The 21074-nt window shown below is 36.6% G+C and overlaps 2 protein-coding genes across 2 annotated transcripts; both read right to left on the bottom strand.

Annotated features, from left to right (window-relative positions):
* Positions 1 to 851: 851 nt before the first annotated feature.
* Positions 852 to 14037, bottom strand: LOC135470046 (conserved oligomeric Golgi complex subunit 6-like). The gene is made up of 19 exons (XM_064748757.1): positions 13939 to 14037; positions 12673 to 12816; positions 11929 to 12000; positions 11330 to 11388; positions 10790 to 10901; positions 10494 to 10576; positions 9138 to 9208; positions 8707 to 8800; positions 8062 to 8138; positions 7138 to 7275; positions 6710 to 6774; positions 6254 to 6345; positions 5710 to 5824; positions 4740 to 4871; positions 4216 to 4383; positions 3493 to 3600; positions 2870 to 2923; positions 2525 to 2604; positions 852 to 1874 (listed from the first exon to the last, which is right to left on the bottom strand). Exons 1-19 carry the CDS (start codon positions 14035 to 14037, stop codon positions 1727 to 1729), a joined length of 1911 nt encoding a protein of 636 aa, XP_064604827.1. The 3' UTR covers positions 852 to 1726.
* Positions 14038 to 14995: 958 nt separating this feature from the next.
* Positions 14996 to 19830, bottom strand: LOC135471626 (splicing factor YJU2-like). The gene is made up of 7 exons (XM_064750926.1): positions 19691 to 19830; positions 18183 to 18283; positions 17544 to 17688; positions 17019 to 17153; positions 16349 to 16530; positions 15822 to 15960; positions 14996 to 15413 (listed from the first exon to the last, which is right to left on the bottom strand). Exons 1-7 carry the CDS (start codon positions 19712 to 19714, stop codon positions 15087 to 15089), a joined length of 1053 nt encoding a protein of 350 aa, XP_064606996.1. The 5' UTR covers positions 19715 to 19830; the 3' UTR covers positions 14996 to 15086.
* Between the last annotated feature and the right edge of the window lie 1244 nt (positions 19831 to 21074).

Raw genomic sequence — 21074 nt, forward strand, 5'->3', positions numbered from 1 at the left:
CACTGAAAAGATAAGTTGTATGGAATGGGCTAAATCATTAAAAACATCACATATAATAAAAATCCAGCTCTTGAACATTTTTCAAGATTTCTATGATTTAACTGGTTTGTAAGTCAACACATTATTTAATACTGTCTTAAGTTGTTCTTTGATAGACAACCCATATGTGAATGAGTTTGCAACAACATAATGTGGGAAAAAATCATGTTATTACTCACCTTTTACTATAATGAAACCAGGGTTCTGGACCTTGTACCGGAACTCTAGGCACAAACGGTAATATATACATGTATATTTATATCATTTTCTGAAATATAGCATTAAATACCACATATCAATGCTGTATTAAGTCAGATAGGCACTTTATTTGACAACCATTATTTTCCACTTTTCTGTATATTTTGGATAGTGTGCAAATGGTACTGGATATGTTTATATGATATGTGATATATGTAAGTTAAATATGATATGTGAACATCAAAGGGGTAAGACCCAAAATCTTGCTATTCATGTACGTAGCAAATTGCTAAGATGATAGGTTCGGCAAAATTTTGTTCAGCCCCAAACCAACATCCCAGAGCTCTCCATTTAAAAACCTGATGCAGTTACCAGCCCTTGTCAAATATGTTGAGGCTGTCAGCACATTGTGTCATTTGGGCATTGCCAAGGAATGTCAGGTTGTGCTTGCGATAAATCAACACACCAAACGGCATGGGACATAAGTGTCTGCAAACTAAAAGTTGTGCAGATGCATTTTGATGGTTTTTTGTCTCAAAGGCAGAGACAAACTGCCACAGCAACTACATCAGGTTTTTAAGTGGAGTGCGCTCTGACATCGGTTTGTGGTCGGACCAATCTCGGACTGTAATATACATGTATGCAACAAGACAAACCATCTCACTCATGCAGCATTTGCTATAAACGACAAGTTCAGAATTTATCTGAAATTTATTAATATTTATCTATAAAAAACCTGTCTTGTCAGTTGTGTTGTGCATTATATTTTAAAATTTCCAATGACATTAGATTAGACAAACGTCACGAGTTACAATCTGATTAAAGCTGTAAAGAAAGGATTACTGATAATTTTTACATCAGACTCTAGAATTACCCTCACCATGTATTAGTTAACTGGCTCTTGTAGGTGACTGGCCTGACCTTTCTCTTGCCTTAATCAATTTTTAGAAGTCTGATATTATGGGACCAGATTCATAAAACCTTGGACACCTGTTTTGTTGTTTTCTGGCATGTCCAGGTAGATCTTTATTTAAAAGTGGTATGGTGTTATATAAAGTGCATGCCAGGTTTTATGAAACTGGTTGACCTGTAGAATGTATTTCTGACCAGTTTTGACCATAGAAGTATTGCACTGTTGTCTTCCCTTGAATCCCAGATGGCAAAGTATCCTGAGTAATAAACACAAAAGAACTGATTTTTCTATGCAAAATACCCTTTATTTGGGGAACTTTATACATCAATTTTGTTTATGTATGACAAGTTATGAATAAATATTATATTCCCTAACCATCTTATTTTTTTTCATCAGCCACTAAAACATCGACTTCTTTCCAAACTGATGTATACTCCTTTCTCCTCAGCCATGGTCATTAGGACAGTACCTATGGATAAACCTGCCCATGAGAGCATAGTCTAACGAATGTTGTAAGTTAAACCTGGAAAATCTAAACTTGAAGGCTTGCAGCTGGATATAAAATGTCTATCATGTTCAGGAGAGTAATTTAACGACCTGGTCAGGAGTTCTGGGAACAATACTGCCTGGCTCTCTATACTCATTAGCAGGTATGGTGATGGCCTCATACATCTGTCGATACGCAGAACAGATCAAGTCCACAGCTTGCTTCTTCACAGCCTCCCTGTAAACACAAAGAGATGTTTTAAACAATATTACTTTAGCAATGAAGTACAGAACATAATCATGCAAATCTGTTATGATCTTTATACAAGTAAATTTTCACTGGGGAGAGCTATCTGAATTCTGTTTTGCATGGTTTCTATAAATAACATCACAGCACAACTGCTGCATACTTCAGACTATTTCTATTATTGAAAGAGAGATTTTGGGATGTAGGAAACAAGAGACATAAAGTTAATGTCAAATAAAAATCACACTTTCAAAATGAGATTTGAATGTATCCAGAAAGCCTCCTGTAACTCTGTAACATTCAAATTGAGAAGTGAGATTTGCATTACATGAAGGGTATCTGAAAACTGATCACAAGCAGGAAGGAAATACTGGACCTTATATATGGCCATGACCAAGCCAGTGACACCTGGTTTTGAACATGTAACTTCACTGATCATGGAGAGGAGGTTTGTGATTAGAACACTACATAATTTTCTTTACCCTGCACAAAAACTGCATTAACCAAAATTACAAAATAATCCAGAAGCATTAGAAATTCTACTGCTCTGAGACACTTCCAACATACTGCTACCACATTAAACATACCCAACACCAACAGTTACCAAATTTAGTGATACACTTTTTTTCTTCTTAACCTACCTCACTTTTCCACTTAAGACCAGTGTGCACTGGGGCAATGTCAGGCTGTCTGGTGAGGCGAGGTAACTGTCAAATCGTGTCTAGAAGTATAAATTGAAAGGCAGATTTAACAGAACATTTACAACTTTGCACAGATCAACATTTTACTACAAACAAACATACGGTTTACCTTTTAAGAAGGAGAGTCATTAGTGTGTAGCTCCTACGCTTTAAGTTATTATTACAGAAAAAAAAGTATCAGATATGTTACAAATGAATGATCATTTGAATCAACTGGACTCTTACATCCAGAAAAGTGTTTTGCAAAACAACAACTGTAATATACAAGCGATTCACCGAACATACCATGGAAGATTTGACAGTCAATGAGTCCAGGTCTGGTAATGATGATAGGGGACCCTTAAAATATCAAAAGTACAATATTTCAAATTGCAGAACAAATATATGATAATGTTTGATAATACCTGAATAGTTTGTAACAGAATTACTACAATAGCAGGACTATCTACTGAGATGTTATGAAAATTGTATTTACACTGCTTCATTTCAAAACATAAGTCAAAGAGGTCATGTTACTGTATCATTCCACATATGTAATACTAGTATGCAGCATTTACATTATGACGACACAGTTACATAAAATTAGCAGCATTAAGTCACTTTTTAACAGAATGCTAGGGCCACTTACATAGCTTATACAATGACAGCTTATGGATTTAACAATAATTGCTGCTACAATTTTAACATTTTCGACTTTGCAACATCCAGTGCTTTTGGACAGAATAGATTCAGAGAATTATTTTAACTGCTTTCAGGCAAGACACAAAATAGTCTTGTACATGTATATACGGATTAATTTTAAATTTGACAGACCGACTCCCCTGAGTGACATCATACCCATAAAAGTTGCTTCACAACAAAATGATCAGGTTACAAACCAGTATGTGCCAACTCTCTGACCATCTCACCTGTTTTGGTTGATGTTGCTGCACAATGCCGTACAGGTGTACCAGGCCAACACGTGTTAAGACAAACGAAGCCTGTTCACTGACCAGGGTGTCTACATGAGCATCAATCTGAGAAGAAACAACAGTAACTTATCATGAAAATCCCATGTTTACCTGCCTGGTTGGCTTTATCTCAAATTCAAAAAACATTCATATATGCCAGCATTGTCTTTTAAAGACTAGAAGAAAACAAGCCAGCTCTTCCCTTGGTCTTCCCTTGGTTTGAATTTGTGTCAGGAGTTAGTCAGGGGCTTGGACAAGAGCATTCATTTCCTCCAGGCTCTCTCCAATCTATTCAACCTACAAACATGACCACTGTCAATTATGTGAACTATTCTGGTTTAAAGAATATGTTGGTGTTACACGCTATACTCAAGAAGAATTGCATGATGAAGACCAGCATTATTGTGAAAGGAAACTGGGCACAGACTTTCCAACTTGCAGAGGAAGCCAGCATGAACAGGACTTCAACTCACACCGATTGTCTTGGGAGAGTAACCACTAGTGAATACAACACAAAAACAATGACAGCTGTGTGGTCACCAGAAGCGATGCATGCACATTTCAAAAATGCTCCCACTAACAAGATCACCGTCCCCAACACCAAGAATAATAAACGTAATGTCATCCTTCCAAACAGCTGTTGCAGATCAAAAGTCCCCAAGAAACAGAAGTTTTGCTTACCTGTCCTTGCAGCATCTCTATCCTCTCATCTGTGAACTCATACAGGGCTAGAGTTGTCTGAATCTGGTAAATGCAGTTCACCATATACGCAGCCATGTCTATAGCGTTGAGGCGACTGGCTGACACACTGCACATCTGTATCAAGGGATCCACCACACAGGTCAAGATCTAAGGCAAAAAATTACAGCATGCTTAAATCTTGTACTCTACCATTGCTTTACATCACTGCCACCACTACCAAACTGGTAATTTGGCAGGAAGTGATGTCAGAAAACATGAATACTCGGGCTCAACTTTTGCTTCTAGTAGTGAAACAATTTTATTGATTAAACAGTTCCACTGGAGGAAACCTATGTTGAGCAAGCTAATGCTCAGTAAGTCTACGTGCATCGTACGGGCTCCAAAAGGTCAAACTTAAATAAACACTAAGATAAATATATTTTATTAGGAAGAACATGGCTTTAATGTTAATAAAAAAAACTGGATCTGTAGCTGTTAGACTGTGAATGTTTACTAGAACCTACCTGTTTGAAGTCCTGTTTCTTGTCATCAACAGGTACAACAGAAGAATTATGGGATGCTAGGACATCTTTCAGCAGATCCAAGGTTTGTGTAAGGGACAATGTCGGAGCAAGATCAGGGGGAGGTAACTCAACCTGAAAAATGTTCATTTATAATCTGTCCAATTCATCAATTTATAATTAATTTTATTTTATTTATTTATTTGATAGGTGTTTTACGCCATACTCAAGAATATTTCACTTATACGATGGTGGCCAGCATTATGGTGGGTGAAAACCTGGCAGAGCCCGGGGGAAACCCACGACCATCCGCAGGTTGCTGAGAGACCTTCCCACTTATGGCCGGAGAGGAAGCCAGTATGAGCTGGACTTGAACTCACAGCGACCGCATTGGTGAGAGTCTCCTGGGTCATTATGCTGCGCTAGTGCGCTAACCAACTGAGCCACGGAGGCCCCCTATAATTCATTTTACTGTTTTCCTTACTGTTGCTGTCATGATTATCTCAGTTTCACAAACTTGTTTGGACAGTGATTCATTATGTGTGTTATAAAATTCCAAAAGCATGACAGCTGTAAAAGTTAATAGGAGTATCTCATTAAACACTAGTCGAACATCTGACTAAAACCTGAAGTCAAGCTAGCAGAAGAGGAAATTTACCACAAAGCTTTCTACACACAATGTAATGAGGAAGGGGCCTTGCTCACTGTGCTAAATATAACAGGCCAGGTGGTAGAGTGACTAGAGTATACAGGGGATGATATATAAGTAAGCAATGTAACAGATTTTGGAAAGGCTAACTAAAACAGCACCACAATTTTATGAAATTTGTCAGGGACTAAAAAATTCAAAAATGTTCAACGGCAAGTATCATCTTCTAAATATGTTTTTAAGCTCACTGAATGAAACAAAACTTATCATCATATAACTTTCCTGTAAGCACTTCTGATACCCATCTCACTAACTATCACTAACCTTGTCTAGAAGTTTATTTGCATGGCAGGATAAACTATTAAAAAACATTTTGCGACTCAGCACATTCATTTCTTCCACCACTGCCAGCAGGGCTGCATCTTTGGACAGGATTTGCCTGGAACACATTGACAGATGGGACTAATACAAAAATTAGAACTTATAACACTGCAAATTTACAAACTTTAAACTGTTTAAATAGACTGGATAAACTTTAACCTTACGCCAATGGGAGACTCGAGGCTAAGCTACACAGACGGTCCAAATGACTGTAGAATGCATTTTTTCTTCTGTGATGTTGCAATGTGTGTGTACTTCATATACGGTTTATGAGCACACATACACCAATTGTTTTGAAGAGATCAATTATTACACCGCTTTGGACCGTCTTGATACAGGCAGGAAGGAATGTTACGAGTTCCCCTGTAACGTCATCATTGTAAGAGAACAACACCTTGTCAGCCTGTTGTTTTAGGAGCATTAATCCAATAAGGCCACTGTAGATCATGCTAATCTTCCATAGGCACTATATGAAATGTTAACTTACCCCATTGTATACTGGTAAAATTTCAACAGGTTAGTCAACTTGAACAAAGTGACAGGATCTTGCTCTGACACTACTACCTGTTCTACACGCACCTGCAATTTACAAACAAAAACATTATCATGTAAAACATTTCAAAAGACTGGGCCATTGAAATTAAATTTTCACCACCTCATAAATGCCGTTTTAAGACTAATGTGCTAAAATTTCACCTTACAAGATCTAAATACTATGCAGTGTGAAGCGTTTTTAAGTTTTCACTTAAGTCAGAAATGGCTTGTGGAATTGGCCCTGTATTACTTTCATTCTTAGTACATCTTTCTTCCAATATATTAACACAGATAAATTTTAAGACCTCTATTTCAAATAAGGGCCAAGATAAAGATATACAACGGAAACCAATCTGACATCATTCAAAAAAGAGCAAAACATTTCTCGGAAAGCATTGCATGAACCTGCCTTGAATGGGCGACAAACGCCCTCTGTGACATGACCCAGGATGTCTTGAAATTGATCCTCGCTGTCTGTCAAAACAATGAAAAAATATACACGCTGCCTTTTCACAATTCTTGTATCTGAACAAACAACACTCCATATTCCATTTCTGAATAACAACTGAAATTATTAGTTTTCATTAACTATGCATAATAACATTTACAATGCTGCACCTGCTCTTTTTTTACCTGCCACAAAGCAAGAATATGTGCCTTTCTGTAAAGATTTTATGTCCTTGGAAGACAACCTTCTATCAGGCATTTCAAACTATTGCACTTATACATTTATGCTATTTTATATCATGGATCCATAAACTCTTTTCTAACTAAAGTTTTTTTCGAATAACCGAAATGTGAATTTTTTCATCAACAAAATTGAAAGGATAGAATTACCTGAACATTTTTTTAAAAGTGACTGTAAGAGTTCCTTTTCTGAGGCGGCTGCTTGATGAAGCCATGCCATGATATCCCCCACGTAGCGAAGCGGGTCATGGGAGTGGAGCTCTATGGGACGAGGGGTTCCACCAGGACCTGCAAACACACCAAGACTAGTACAGTTGACTGACCACATGACATCACAGGTCAACATCAAGGGTCTCATTAACTATGTGCCAGATAATACTGACAGCCGACTCTTTCCCAAACTGTGGAAGTCATGTTTTTGGGGGGAAATGAATACTGAATAGCTTATAAAACTGAAAGATGACTTTGGCACACTACGATTATAGTTAAAAACTGATTAAGAAAGCCCTGAGAAAGTGGCATGTGAACAGTAATTACAAACACATTCATGGACAGGTTTACTACATTTTGATTGTTTTATCATCTCTTCACATACCACAAAAGATGTGTTTCACTTACTGAAGATCTGAAGCCTTCAAACACAGGACAATAAAAAAACAATATTAAGATTTGGCAAAATGCAAAAAGTGGAATTTCGGTTTTATTTTCATTGTATTTTTGGATTTTTTAGTGTCAGCTATCTAGTAAAACAAAAAATAATATTCACTGGCTGTTGCCTAAACCTTAGCATAAAACGTTTTTACCATACAGATTTAGTTTCAGTTTGCTAGGGACTGGGTAGATTACAATTATCTTACCAAGCACTAAAAAACATTAAAATGACAACAACAAATTAAAATCAGGGAAAATACAAAATTGATTTTCAATTTTACTTTCATTCCATTTTTGGGGTTTTAGGTTCTCTAGTAAAAGAAAAAAAATAAATACTTGTTTGGTGTTGCCTAAATCTTAGCATAAAACACTCCTATCATAGATAGAAATTGCTAGTTACTGGGTACATTATAATTGTCTTACCACCCCTTGAGAGTGCATCAATCAGCCCTCTAACGACTGCTGTCCTTCTCGCAGTGCCAAATTCATCAAGTGTGTACCTGAAAGTTTATACCGGGATGTACACTAAACAAAATCCATACCAACATTTAATACTAAGGAATACTGTTTCATGCACAATAAATGGCCTAACATTTTTTTCCATTGATAGGTGAACCATTTTGCCTGATCGTGAGATCTAAATTGATCTGGGAACGGCATTTTGAGGTTTGTCTGATGTAAGATTATATCTTACTAGAAAAAAATGGGGCCTCCGTGGCGCAGTTGGTTAGCGCGCTAGCACAGCGTAATGACCCAGGAGTCTCTCACCAATGCGGTCACTGTGAGTTCAAGTCCAGCTCATGCTGGCTTCCTCTCCGGCCATAAGTGGGAAGGTCTGCCAGTAACCCGTGGATGGTCGTGGGTTCTCCCCTCCCCCCCTCCGGGCTTTGTCCGGTTTCCTCCCACCATAACGCTGGCCGCCGTCGTATAAGTGAAATATTCTTGAGTACGGCGTAAAACACCAATCAAATAAATAAATAAATAAATAAATACTAGAAAAATGTAAGTTCAACACCAAAAAGGATACTTTAGGACCTTTATATGCCATACTAATTACCAATGTCTTACTTAAAGAGAACTGGCCTGTCCTTAATAGCCTCCATTGCCTGGCTCAACAACGGGGAAATATCTGGGGAATCCCCAGTTAGAGTACGACATTCATCTGCAACACAATAGCATATTTAAATATCAAGTAAACATAAAAAACTCAGCCGTATGGTTGTGAGTCCTTCACTTATGATACAAACACAAAACGCATAATAAAATGTTGTTTTAAATATTATTACAATGGTACATGTAACTTAGGACATAAATAATTTGATAAACCATTCAAATTTTAGCAATGACTCCAAACAGCAAATTTCTTCGTTTAAGACAGTTCATAAATGCTTTTCAGTTCTGAATACCTATTCCAATTTCATGCAGATTAAACTGTTCTGAACTAAGCCAGATGTCATTCAAAGCCTTGTCTTATTGTGTTAAACATCAGAAAGCCTTACTCTGGGCCCATCTGTAAAGACGCTCATAGGCAGCCTCTTGGTGTAAAGCCATAGATTCCATAATCTCCAATCTGTGAATATCCAAATACAACACAGATATGACAGACATTCATCTATGTAAACCTAAATCTGACATTTATTCCATGGAATGAATTACCCTAATTCCTCAACCTTTTTGCATATGAAAGAGCAATTTTCCATGCAATTTGTGTACATTTATAATTAGTTTTTGGAGACAAAACTCAGTCTGGACAGAATACCATAAGTACAGCCACCAACCCATTAATATGACCCTCAAAGAACATGTGATATACACACCAAACAGAATCAAGACTACAAATTTATCAAATCCTTAGACATTCATCTTATTTTCTTGTAAAACAATGGTATTGGGTAGAAATTACAGAACTTTTTTAAAATGTTCACCTATCAAACCAGACTAAGACATGAATATTTGGACTTTTCCGGAAAAATTAGTCTCCAATTAATTACTCTTGATGTCAATAAAATGTTACAAGCTCAGTGACATTTTCCAGCAACGTCAAAATTATTGCCCCAATTAGAACGAGACTGTTCTAGGTGATAATTTACACATGTCAGAAACACTTTCCTGTGATATATTTTAGCACATATCGCCACAACATGGCTGAAATATTGCCGATATGGCCTGAAGTCACGAGCCCTCATTCATTTCATGCACATAATTAGGTCATGTATATTGGGTAAATTTGCTTTTTATACAGATTACTGTGAGCTCTTCATAGAGATATGATAGAATACAAATTTTTAGATATGTGACATTAAGAATCACTTAAATATGCTGATTCTCTGTTTTGTATGCTGTAGGGTAATACGCAAATTTCCAGAGCCTATGAATCAGCAAAGGGCCATGTCTGTTCTGCATAAAAGGAAAAGTACTAGCCTTGTTGTGTGCTTGTCGCCAATAATTTAATCTCTCTCTCTCTCTCTCCTACTCCTACTACTACAACTATTTCCTTCGCCATTACACGTAATTCAAGTCTCGAAGGTGTGACGTGAACAAGGAATAATAAGAGGTGTATAACTACGCTTGTGCATAACAAATACAGAGTTATATACCGCTTATCACGTCAGGTGTCATACAAACTGCGCAATACGCAAAATACAACACTCGCAGGCAACGACAGTACTGGTATATAAGCTTGAGTAAGCACCTTGCACACATGCAAAAAAGTTGAAAAATTACAGTACAACAAAAACAACTGAATGGTAATTTAACTCAATTGATCACACCCTCAGAGAAATTGACTAAAACATATGAGCACAATTTAACACAATTAAACCTTTTGCAAAGTCAATCACATCATGTATCCTTACCCAGCTGTCTGTTGGTTTGTCCTCAGCAATACTTTGCAGTCTGTGTGAATTTGCTTGACCCTTGACAGAGCCTTGAAAAAGTCCTTGAATCGTAATAAAACAAAACAAGAACCAACATAACTAAACAGGCAAGATCTGGATCATTTTATCCAAAAGGACATTATATTAGAACCTGTAATTATTTGTTTACTATCTGACATTATTTCAAAAATAAACTCAAAAATATTTTATTTAAAAATCAAAAAAATACACTAAAAATTGCTATTATTATGCACTGGTACACATATTTCACTCACTTCATGAAGAGATGTTCCCCTCACACCTCGTAAAACTTTTATTTCTGCTGGTGTTAGCTGAAACTTGCCTAGAAAGGCATCTGCTACTTGGGCTTTCATCTGAAGTTTCTGGCTGCAAAGTGTGATATACTATATTTATGAACTAATAAACTCAAAGAGCACACACAAAAAAAAAACATATTATGTTACCTCTCCTACCTCTATTCTTATGGGTCAAACCTGATTCTTTCTTTATTTTTTAACTAAACTATAAAGACCTATTTAACAACGGATATAAATGTTTTACATATCATCGAGCTAATAATTGTTAATTTTTAAGAACTCAGATGAAATCAATAATAAATCTATCATAAGATTACATTGGCATGGTTTTTAGCCTTAAAGAGCTACTCCAGCTCCAAGAGAAACTGGCAGAAATTTTGAATCTCTAAAAGGAGAAACTGGCAGAAATTTTGAATCTCTAAAAGGATTTACAATAATACTGAATTTAACCCCTATGAAACCCAATGTAAAGAGTGCTCAAGATCAAAAATCTTATACCTCTCAGCCTGTAGTGATGTTGTTTGGTTAATGAGATCATGAGTCTGTTCCTTAGCTGCCTGTGGTGAGAAAATGAAATTAACTTCTGCTGAACTTGGTGTTAATATGTATATACAATGTATTGTGGTATTGTATACCTTATTAACAAAAAAGTCATTTATTTATAAACAATTTTAATCATCAGAAATGGGTTCTCTTTTTATATCTGTTGGTATGGACAACCGTGAAATTAGGAACTAATGCCATCCATTTTTTTTTTAAACACACAAATGATCATCCTACCAGACAGTAAATGCCTTGAAATGATAAGGTTACAGAATTAACAAACACCACTGTGTATTTGTAATCAGAAAATCTTCAATATTTTGTAACCCTGAATTATCATATATATCATGCTATTCATCCATCACCACTGTTCATGTTTTATCCTATACAGAACAATGTTCATTATATGTACTGACTACTGGTAGATTGTGAAAAGTGAAAACATGTCTATTTTGCATACTCAACTATATAATAAGATTTACACGAACATTATAAGTTATGAATATTTGACACGCTTATTCAGTGCACAGGATTTCTTTCAAACATTTTCTCACCTTTAACCTATTAGTCATATCAAGACAGCATTCATTCATGTCTTTGACATCTGCATAGACATTATCAAGCTCCTACAAAATAAATAATGTGCATCAAGCCATGTTATTTGTCAATCATTTGTACTATCAACTCATTGAATTCAACCTGTAGTATTTACTTAAGCTCCTTTCATTTCAATCAAATGTAACTTCTCACTTAATGGATATCTCTACGTAAAGTGTACTGAATGTCTATTTGTTATGCACTGCAACTTCAAAAAACAAGAGAAAGTCATGACTGGTCATGAGAGAATGAAAGCCAGGACAAACATGGTGCCAAATAATGTGAAAAATTGAAGTTGAAAATTCATAAAAATAATTAACAATTCATGAAATCAACTGGCCAATTTCATGGTTGACTGGGTCAACCTAATGAAATCAAATACAAATCATCTAGTTTGCATTGTTTTTGACTTGTACGATTCAAATAATCACAACAATTCTTATCCTTCAACTTCTTACATATACAATTAGTCCAGTCCATATGACAAATATCACCAAGTGATCTCAACCATTTATAGTGCAATAATTAGATGGTAACATGTCTGTTTAATGAGAATTCAGTTAGAATAGAACTGAAGAAACATGTATTTTTAAATAAGCCCAAAATAAATTATTTAAAAATTAATGAAGCAAGTCTCTAGGTAGTGTGATACACTTCACTGTTCTGCACTGTCAATCTAGCACTTGTGACAAACAATATACCTCTTTAACAGCTTGAAATGCCTGAACAAAATCCTCATTGATGGCCAAACTGCGTCTTTCAATATTTCCCCGAAGATTCCGCCTTGTACGTAAACTATTTTCACCAAAGGATGTTGATAACGCCTTCAATGCCTCAAGAAGTTCCTGGATTATAAAAATGTACTCATGTAAAGAAGCCTATTTTGCTTGTTAACAAGTTCCAGCTTAATGGAAATAATATGTGTACATTGCAAACAAGATAAGAACTTTCTTCTAACACGAATGTCACACAGTGGAAGCTATTTGCCAATACATGAATGCATCAGTTATGATTTGATTGCACACTTAGACGGACTCCATAATGTAATATTAATAGTATAATTTTAAAAATTGTGATATTCATTGAATAGGACTCCACTTAGTTCATCTGGATGGAGTGTGCTATTTCAAAATTAATCATTGTAACAATGAGTCCATTGCTGACTTTCAAACAAATTGAGGCACATCAGGGCACTCCAACTTGGAGCCGATCTCAATAAGGTCTGCGGTCATGGCACCCAAATTTACCTGCACTAAAGATACAACTTCTTTTTTATGCCTTTTTGGATTGAATTAAGAAGGCTGAAGGTTAAAAACGGCAATCAAACTATAACAGTTTTCTTTAGGATTAAAATACCAAAACTCATTTTGCATTTCAAACCCAGAAGAATAGGTCCCATGACAATTCAAAATAGCTGTCGATGGCGTCAATGTGGCCACAACGCAATTAGTTTAACAGGTAAAGATAGAAAATTAAGAGGACAGTATTTGAGATTCTGCCATAATATTACATATAAATGAGCTGAGGAGGCGAGTAAGATTGCCATAAGTGGGAAGAAGATGGGAGATTGAAATCTGCACCATGTTTTTTGAGGCGTTTTGGGATGCGTTGATGGACTTAGTGTTACGGTGAATGTCAGAACTTCAAAACAGTAGAGTCCATCCAGCTGGACAAAACATTTAGCAACCCTAGAAATGCCGAAATACTGTAGTTTAGAGGAGATTTTAAATTCCAGACACGCTGATACTGATTTTGAGTGTATCGGTAGGACACTCTATACTGACAAGTACACAAGTTTCTTAATTTGGATCATCATTAACACAGTCTTGCCAAAGGCCCGATTTTAACAGGTGCATTCTCCACACAACAACAACAACACAACATAATGGATAACTGACATTCTTCACTCAGAAACTTTCATATGTCAAAACCAACAAACGGCTAATTTAATCGTAGCAATACAACACCTTGTCATTTTCTAATCTTGTTTCTAAAATCTTGTTCAGCTTTCTAGTCAGTGGATTTGTGTGCGTCGCCGTCGACACGTCTGCATCTTTATCAGCCATTGTGAGCTCTATGTTCAGGGGGCGTAACTCTCTTCATATCTGAGTTGCCTCGCCCATGTACATGAACGGAAAAAGGGCTATTATCCAACAGACCTTTCGGATCGCGTTCTACAATCGAGTCAAATATTCGCTAAAATTTCTAGTCACATACAGGTAGGTAGTCCATAAAGACAGACTCAATGTATATCTTAAAATTCCGACATTCAACGTAACACTGATGAAGGTTACAATGAATATTAAAATAGCACACAGATTCAACCTAGATGGACTAAAATTTTGCTGATCCCCTCATTTCAAGCCGCATATGAGTATGCCTGTCGGAAGGAGATTTGAAATCCGCACCATGTTTTTGATTGACCAATTAGTATTTTGTTCATGACAACTTTATCAACTGGCTGAGTAATCTTGCACTCAATATAAAGATAGTTCCATTATCACCCAAAGATGCAATACTTCAAAAAGATTCACGTTTTAATAACACATTATTATATCGGCTTGCCCTGGCCTCTATAATTCTCACAACCGATAATACAGCAGTGCCCTCAATCTATGTGAATATCAGTGTCGGCAATGATTACGCTGGTTCAATAACATATGGTACCTGATCAGTCTACCGGCATAGATCACATGTGACATTGTTATTCATTTCAAGTAGGTAGGGGCCACTGCTGTTTCACAAGTTAGAAGATTTGCTGCTCTTCTCAGAGAACCAGATGTTTGTACATATCTATACTTAAGCCTGTTTCACTTATTTTAATATGGCAGTCAACTTTAAGGGTGGAGAAAACCAGTTTGCTCAAGGTAAACATGTGCTGAATTACTGATGAACTTTTTCACTGTGGCAGACATGCATGCCATATTGGAAAGGGAATTTGAACATTTCACCTTGTGCATATAAGAAGCCTATAAATCAACACACAAACCAATAAATGTACAAGAAAAAAGTTTTAGAGTGGATGTTATTTTATTTACAGTAATCACAGTATGAAAGTGAAGTCCTGGTTAAAAAGAGTAGAATATTTCCCATATAATCAGACTAGTCCTGCATGCTAGTCACCATCTGAGGAGTCAGTGTCAGAGTAGTTTCCAAGCAGTGTGAGGGCAGATGAAGCCTTTGACGTGGAGGCTGCGTTACTGGATGTACCATCTGGAACAGCTGGTGCAGTGTTGTTTACAGTCCCGTTTGATGTTTTGAGCAATGAGAAATTCTCTGCTCCCTTGACAGTTTCTATCGGCTTTTTTCCTACAGGCTCATTTTCAGATTTGGGTACTTTCTTTCTGACCAAACCAGCCAGTCCCAATTTTGAAGGTAACATTCCTACACTTCTTTCCCATACTGGCTTCTTTGCTGAAGATTTCTTCTCCTCTGGCACATCCTGTGGATATATACAACAGATGAAAATTAGAACAATGTTATAGCATTTTCAGTTTCATTGCAAATTCATTGCAAACTAATGGTACGTGCTTTGGAACACCTGGTAATCCAACAGACCATTAAATCTCATAATGTGTATTCAGCATCTATTCCTAACTGTATACACAAATTCGAAGTACTCATGCAACAGAAGTAATACATGGTAAAAAGGTGTAACCAGAAACTTCAGAGTAACTTTGTACTTTTTTTTTTTCAGTAAAAAAGTACAAACTGTGACATCAACACATTATCATAAGAAACAGTAGTGATAAAACTACAGGTGCTTAATGTTGTTTATGATAGGTCTGGATGCCATGAAATCAGCAACAAATTTATGAAAACAGATTTAAGTTAAAAGATCAATTCTTACCTGTGTGAGTACATCTGTAGGTTTATTTCTGGCTGGCAAAGACACCGATTTTTTAGCAGCTGGCTGACCATCATCATCTTCATCATCATCATCATGCAACCTCTTCACCACTGTGTCTCCCTTTTTCCCAAATAGTGACCTAAAATTGAGAAAGAGTTATTCAAAAAATATAATTAATCCCTATGAATGCCAGTACACAACAAGAGAATGTTCATCTAACTTTAATCAGTATTTATGTAAATTATTGATAAACGCAATTCCGGCAGAGGCTTATATACTTCTGAGAGGTGTTAGTATTAAAAAATATGTTCTTCAACGGCATCAAGAGTTTCATACAATTGGCACTGCAGTTGGAGCCTGTCAAATGAAATGTGAGCATATTTAAAAGAAAAATGAATATCTCACGCCAATAGTGTTATTTAATGCACTTCCCCAACATATAGCTATGTAAATATATACATATATATATATACTAAGACCATAGATAAATGTTGCAATACGTTGTTCGATGTAAAACAATATCTTACTTGATAAGTTCCTCCTCCTCTTCAGCTTGTTTCCTGGCCATTTCCTCTGTGTATGTGTTGTGCATCTCTAACATCTTTGTGTGGTCCACACTGGCCATACGCGAATTGAGCTCCTTCAGCTCCTCTAAAGCGTCAATCTGTTCCATTTCCTGTCGACTGGCTTTTGTACGGTTTTCCAGCACCTAAAACAGTGGATTTATGAATAATCTCTTACACAAGACTTTAGTCACCATTCGGAAAAAGGGAGACACAGTGGTGTAGAGGTTGCATGATGATGATGAAGATGATGATGGTCAGCCAGCTGCTAGAACATCGGTTTCTTTGCCAGCAAGAACTAAACCTACAGATGTACTCACAAGGTAAGAATTGATCTCTTAATTTAAATCTGTTCTCAAAAATTTGCTTCTGACTTCATGGCATCCACCATGAAATCAGAAAGCTATGTAGATGGGCGCTGCAGCCTACCCCTTTATGGTCAGGCAATATGTAAATAAATAGGCAAAGGTAAATTGCCAACCTGCCCCTTTTGTTTTCAAGCGAAATCAATTGCAAAAGACAGATTACAGATCAAGAAGATTTAAGGTAGCTACCTTAAGTGATTTCACACAGATCTTCAAAACATATGTGGATCAAATTATCATCTTCCATCAGTATAGTCACACAAACCTACCTTCATTGGATTATTCATCTCTTCCTCTTCTTTCGCCTGCCTCTCTTTCTGTGCCATCTCCTCTGCTGTTTTTGATGCCTCAAAATTCCTAGTTGCTCCATCTTCCAACGCATAATCTGTTGTTCTCAAATCTGTCTAAAAACAAAGAAAGCCAATTAAAATCCACAAGATTGTAAAACATTTTGTCAAATACATATTCTATAAAGCTGATATACAAGAATTATTCAGTATCCACAAATGCAGGCTTTAAATATTGTTTATTATTATTTTCTTTCTTTTGGCTGACAATTTTTACAGCATAGACAAGATAAATATATGAACCATTGAAACATCTGAAAGGTTGAATCTTTAGTCATCATGAAAACTTCACTAGCCAGGTTAAGCTCGCATGAAGTAATGCATTCATATTAAGGAATTTGTGTCCCTGAAGGCTGATTAAGAACGACAATAAAACAATATGAATCGAAATAATGATAGTACCAGCATTTAAGTTAACTTTCAATAGAACTGCTTTTTCACTGTTACCTTGAATGCTATTTCTGATACACAGCGTGGACATTTTATGTAAAACCTGAAGATCCGTAATCCTAGATAGTCTTCATCTTCTACTGTCTCTTTCCTTGAGTTGAACTTCTTTCCTTTATAAATGTACTCTCCACATGTGTTGCATCTAAAAAGATATTATACAAAGACATGATAAATTTATCAGTATATTTGATTAGTGTTTTACGCCTTACTCATGCATATTTCACTTATACGATAGCAGCCAACATCATGGTGCAGGAAACCTGGCAGAGCCAGAAGGAAACCCACGACGATGTTGCTGACAGACCTTCCCAAGTACCGTCAGAGAGGAAGCCAGCATGAGCTTGACTTGACCTCATTAGATAGAGGCTCCTGGGTGACTGAGCCACGCTGGCATGCTAACCACCTCAGGCATGGAGGCCCCAAAGATATGACAAAAAAGAACATCACAAAAATATGAAATTACCAGGAAATGATTTTTATTCATTTGTGTACATCAAACAACATTAAGTTGAAACATTTAATACAAAAGTTGAAGAGAATGACACAAGCTATTCACAATGTAAATATAAACTACAAGGCCTTATTAAAGGCTATAATATAATCTCACTCACATGTCCTAAATAAAGGTTCTCTTACCTCATGTTAAAAGGGGACATGATACGAATGCTATATTGACGATTACGTGGAAGTTTCAACTTGGGTATCTTCGAGGGATCAAAGTCTGGTGGATAGTATTTCTGAAAGAAAAAGGAACACAAATATAAACAAAGCCAACTAACTATTACGAAAGGGATGTCCCACTGTGTACCGGTCCTTCAATTTTGTCCACACCTGTTAATTTCATCTACTAGGATTTCAGCCAGCAATCTCTAGGTTGTGAGTCAATGCTTATACCACTAGACCCTACAGCTTGGAGGTAGATAACACTTGAGTATCACCCTGTTACACTACTTGTCAAGTGTACTGCTGAGGAAGTGCAATGCATAGTACATCTATAAAAAAATTGCCTATGCAAATTAAGCAATAATAACATCACACTTTTCAACAAATACTGCACTATTCCTAAAAAGCAGTGACCTTGGCCTTAGAACCACTGATGTAATTTAACCATTTCAGACCACGGACATCCAGGCATTAGATGATTTTTTGTGCCTACATGCTTTACCAGCGTAAACACAGAGGTGAAGATATCAAAATTACGTGCGGGTTAATACAAACTTCTGTTTCAAGGCCTCACAAGTCCAAAATTACTAAGACTTTGATGATATTCACATTTACACGTACTGTCCAAATTGTTCTACTGTCTATTAAACATACTATAATTTCCAGTTATTGTAAGCTGTAGTACTCAGAATATCATCCAATGTTGTTCACTTGTTTTTATCTTCCCATGTTATCTTTTGCAGAGTCGATGGCCAAGTGGTTAGCATAATAGTGCAGCACATGGAATCAGGAGCCTCTCACCAATGCGGTTATTTTGAGTTCAAGTCCACCTCACGATGGTTTTGTCCTTGATCATAAATGGGAAGGTCTTCCAGCAACTTGCACATGGTTGTGGGTGTTCTTCAGGCTTTGCCTGGTTTCCACCATAAAGCTAGTGGCCGCTGGATAAGTGAAATATTCTTGAGTATGCCATAACACAAGTTATCTGTCACCTTGTAATCTGCTTGCCGCATTCTGCCTCATTCAATTTCTAGTTATATGTCCAGGTATGTGTGGTCTCGTATAAATTAACTATGGGATTTACACTGTACAAAGCAAAGGCATGGCATTTACATCCTGTGGAAGACTGAGACTTATGATTTAGTTCACAGAAATCTATCCTAGACAGCATACCAAGTAGAATTACAGTTAAAAACAATAATAATACATATTCATATTTGTTAATGCGAGCCGTCTTCCAGGTATGTTTTCTTTATATATCACTATAAAAAATTATGTTTTAGTTAGTGTTACGACAATATGTATTTTACACATGATATAAGGAAGATTGTTTGATTTACTGAATCGCTTTATTTTTGTTATAAAAAAAGTCACAGTAGAGCAATAACTAAAGCATTTATCTTTAGCATACAAAAACACTTATTCGAAACATAGCACTGACGCAAAGAACTGCATAGACACACTGCATAGGATATACTCACATTTAAGACCTTTCTTTCGGACATCTTTGATTACTAAATTATTCGAAACGGAGGAAAGTCTCAAAAGTTCTTCGAATTTCCACCTAATATCTGTCGCAGGTCTACGAGGTTAAAACGATTTACAGGAAGTGGAGTATTTCATCAAGTTTTACAGCGCCCTCTGTAAACAAAAGGGGGATAATGCTCGTGGTACAGTGATGCGGGCGAAGTGCAAACTCCGCTCTTTCGTTCGTGTCTTTTACTGCATGGTGATGTAAACGTACAACAACTGATAAATGTTATGTACAGTACCGGTAGGCCTAAGTCATAGATTGGACTTAAATTAACTTGAATGAATATATGACCTGTACATCCTCACCGGTGTGACAGTTTACTCGTGAATGTGGGTTTATATGTGTACCGGAGTATGGAAACAGTTCGAGATTGTAGATCACGAATAAGTGATGACTCGATATTATTTACGCTGTTTCGGCTGTTACGTTATTTTGCTATTTTAGTCCTGTCATATACCTCTTGAGTTATTGCTTCGAAAATATCTGGACAGAAGACATCCATTTACCTACCGTAAATGAATATCCCTCAGGAAACTTTAGGCATTCATGATCCATCATTGTCTCACTTAATTAGGAAATTTGCCTTTCGGACATACATTTTCCTGACAATATATTTAATTTCTGTCGACATTTTCCTACCCTAGCTTAACTTAAGAAATAGGTGAAAAAGTCGAAGCTATTAATTACAAGACATATATCGTTTTGATGAAAAAGAAAAAAAGACTCAATCAAAAATTCTTTAGTTAGGACTTTATATTACGGCGGCCAGCTAACTTATGTGTAGAGAAAACCAAGAGAACAAGGGAAACTACCGTCAATCGTCAGATAGGCTACTTGACTTCGGGACATACATCTGCAGTCTAATCAACGAGGTCAGCACGGAGAGGCAAGATCACGGTCGATCATAGAATGATCGGTTGCAGTATCTGCAGTATTTCTTTTTCCAAAATATTTTCTTGACGCTAATCGGGTGATATTAATATGTCACTGAGGTGAACGGACATGTAGGCCTACTTCGTTCCTGGTGTCCTCGGCATAGCATTCCAGTGAGGCAGCACTACAAAAAGAAGGCGACATTCGAACATGTCGGTAACGAGGAGATACCGTCTTGATAAATGGTGGAAATATTGCTGAATGCGACACCAATCAAACAAACAAACAAGTTCTTTAAGTGCATGGGCTTGCTACACATTTAACGTTTATTCGATTAGTCATACCTGTCTTGAGTATGAAACACAAAGAACCACTTTACGCATCGATAGCTGCTCATATCGGATACCGCTATCGACTCCAGATATATGACTGTACAGTTGTGGCTGATGTTCTGGAAT

This window comes from Liolophura sinensis, chromosome 7 (genome assembly GCF_032854445.1).
Source record: "Liolophura sinensis isolate JHLJ2023 chromosome 7, CUHK_Ljap_v2, whole genome shotgun sequence".
NCBI classification, from domain to species: Eukaryota; Metazoa; Mollusca; class Polyplacophora; order Chitonida; family Chitonidae; genus Liolophura; species Liolophura sinensis.

What these genes read in the sequence shown, in the direction of transcription:
- LOC135470046 (XM_064748757.1), bottom strand. Translation starts at nt 14,037, where the DNA reads ATGGCTGATAAAGATGCAGACGTGTCGACGGCGACGCACACAAATCCA. An exon ending in CAAGATTAGAAAATGACAAG is followed by an intron (nt 12,817 to 13,938) that starts GTGTTGTATTGC and finishes TTTATAATCCAG; the next exon opens with GAACTTCTTGAGGCATTGAA. An exon ending in TAGAGATGCTGCAAGGACAG is followed by an intron (nt 3,601 to 4,215) that starts GTAAGCAAAACT and finishes GTTTCTTCTCAG; the next exon opens with ATTGATGCTCATGTAGACAC.
- LOC135471626 (XM_064750926.1), bottom strand. Translation starts at nt 19,714, where the DNA reads ATGTCCGAAAGAAAGGTCTTAAAT. An exon ending in ATGTCCCCTTTTAACATGAG is followed by an intron (nt 17,689 to 18,182) that starts GTAAGAGAACCT and finishes ATATCTTTTTAG; the next exon opens with ATGCAACACATGTGGAGAGT. An exon ending in CTACAGATGTACTCACACAG is followed by an intron (nt 15,414 to 15,821) that starts GTAAGAATTGAT and finishes ATATATCCACAG; the next exon opens with GATGTGCCAGAGGAGAAGAA.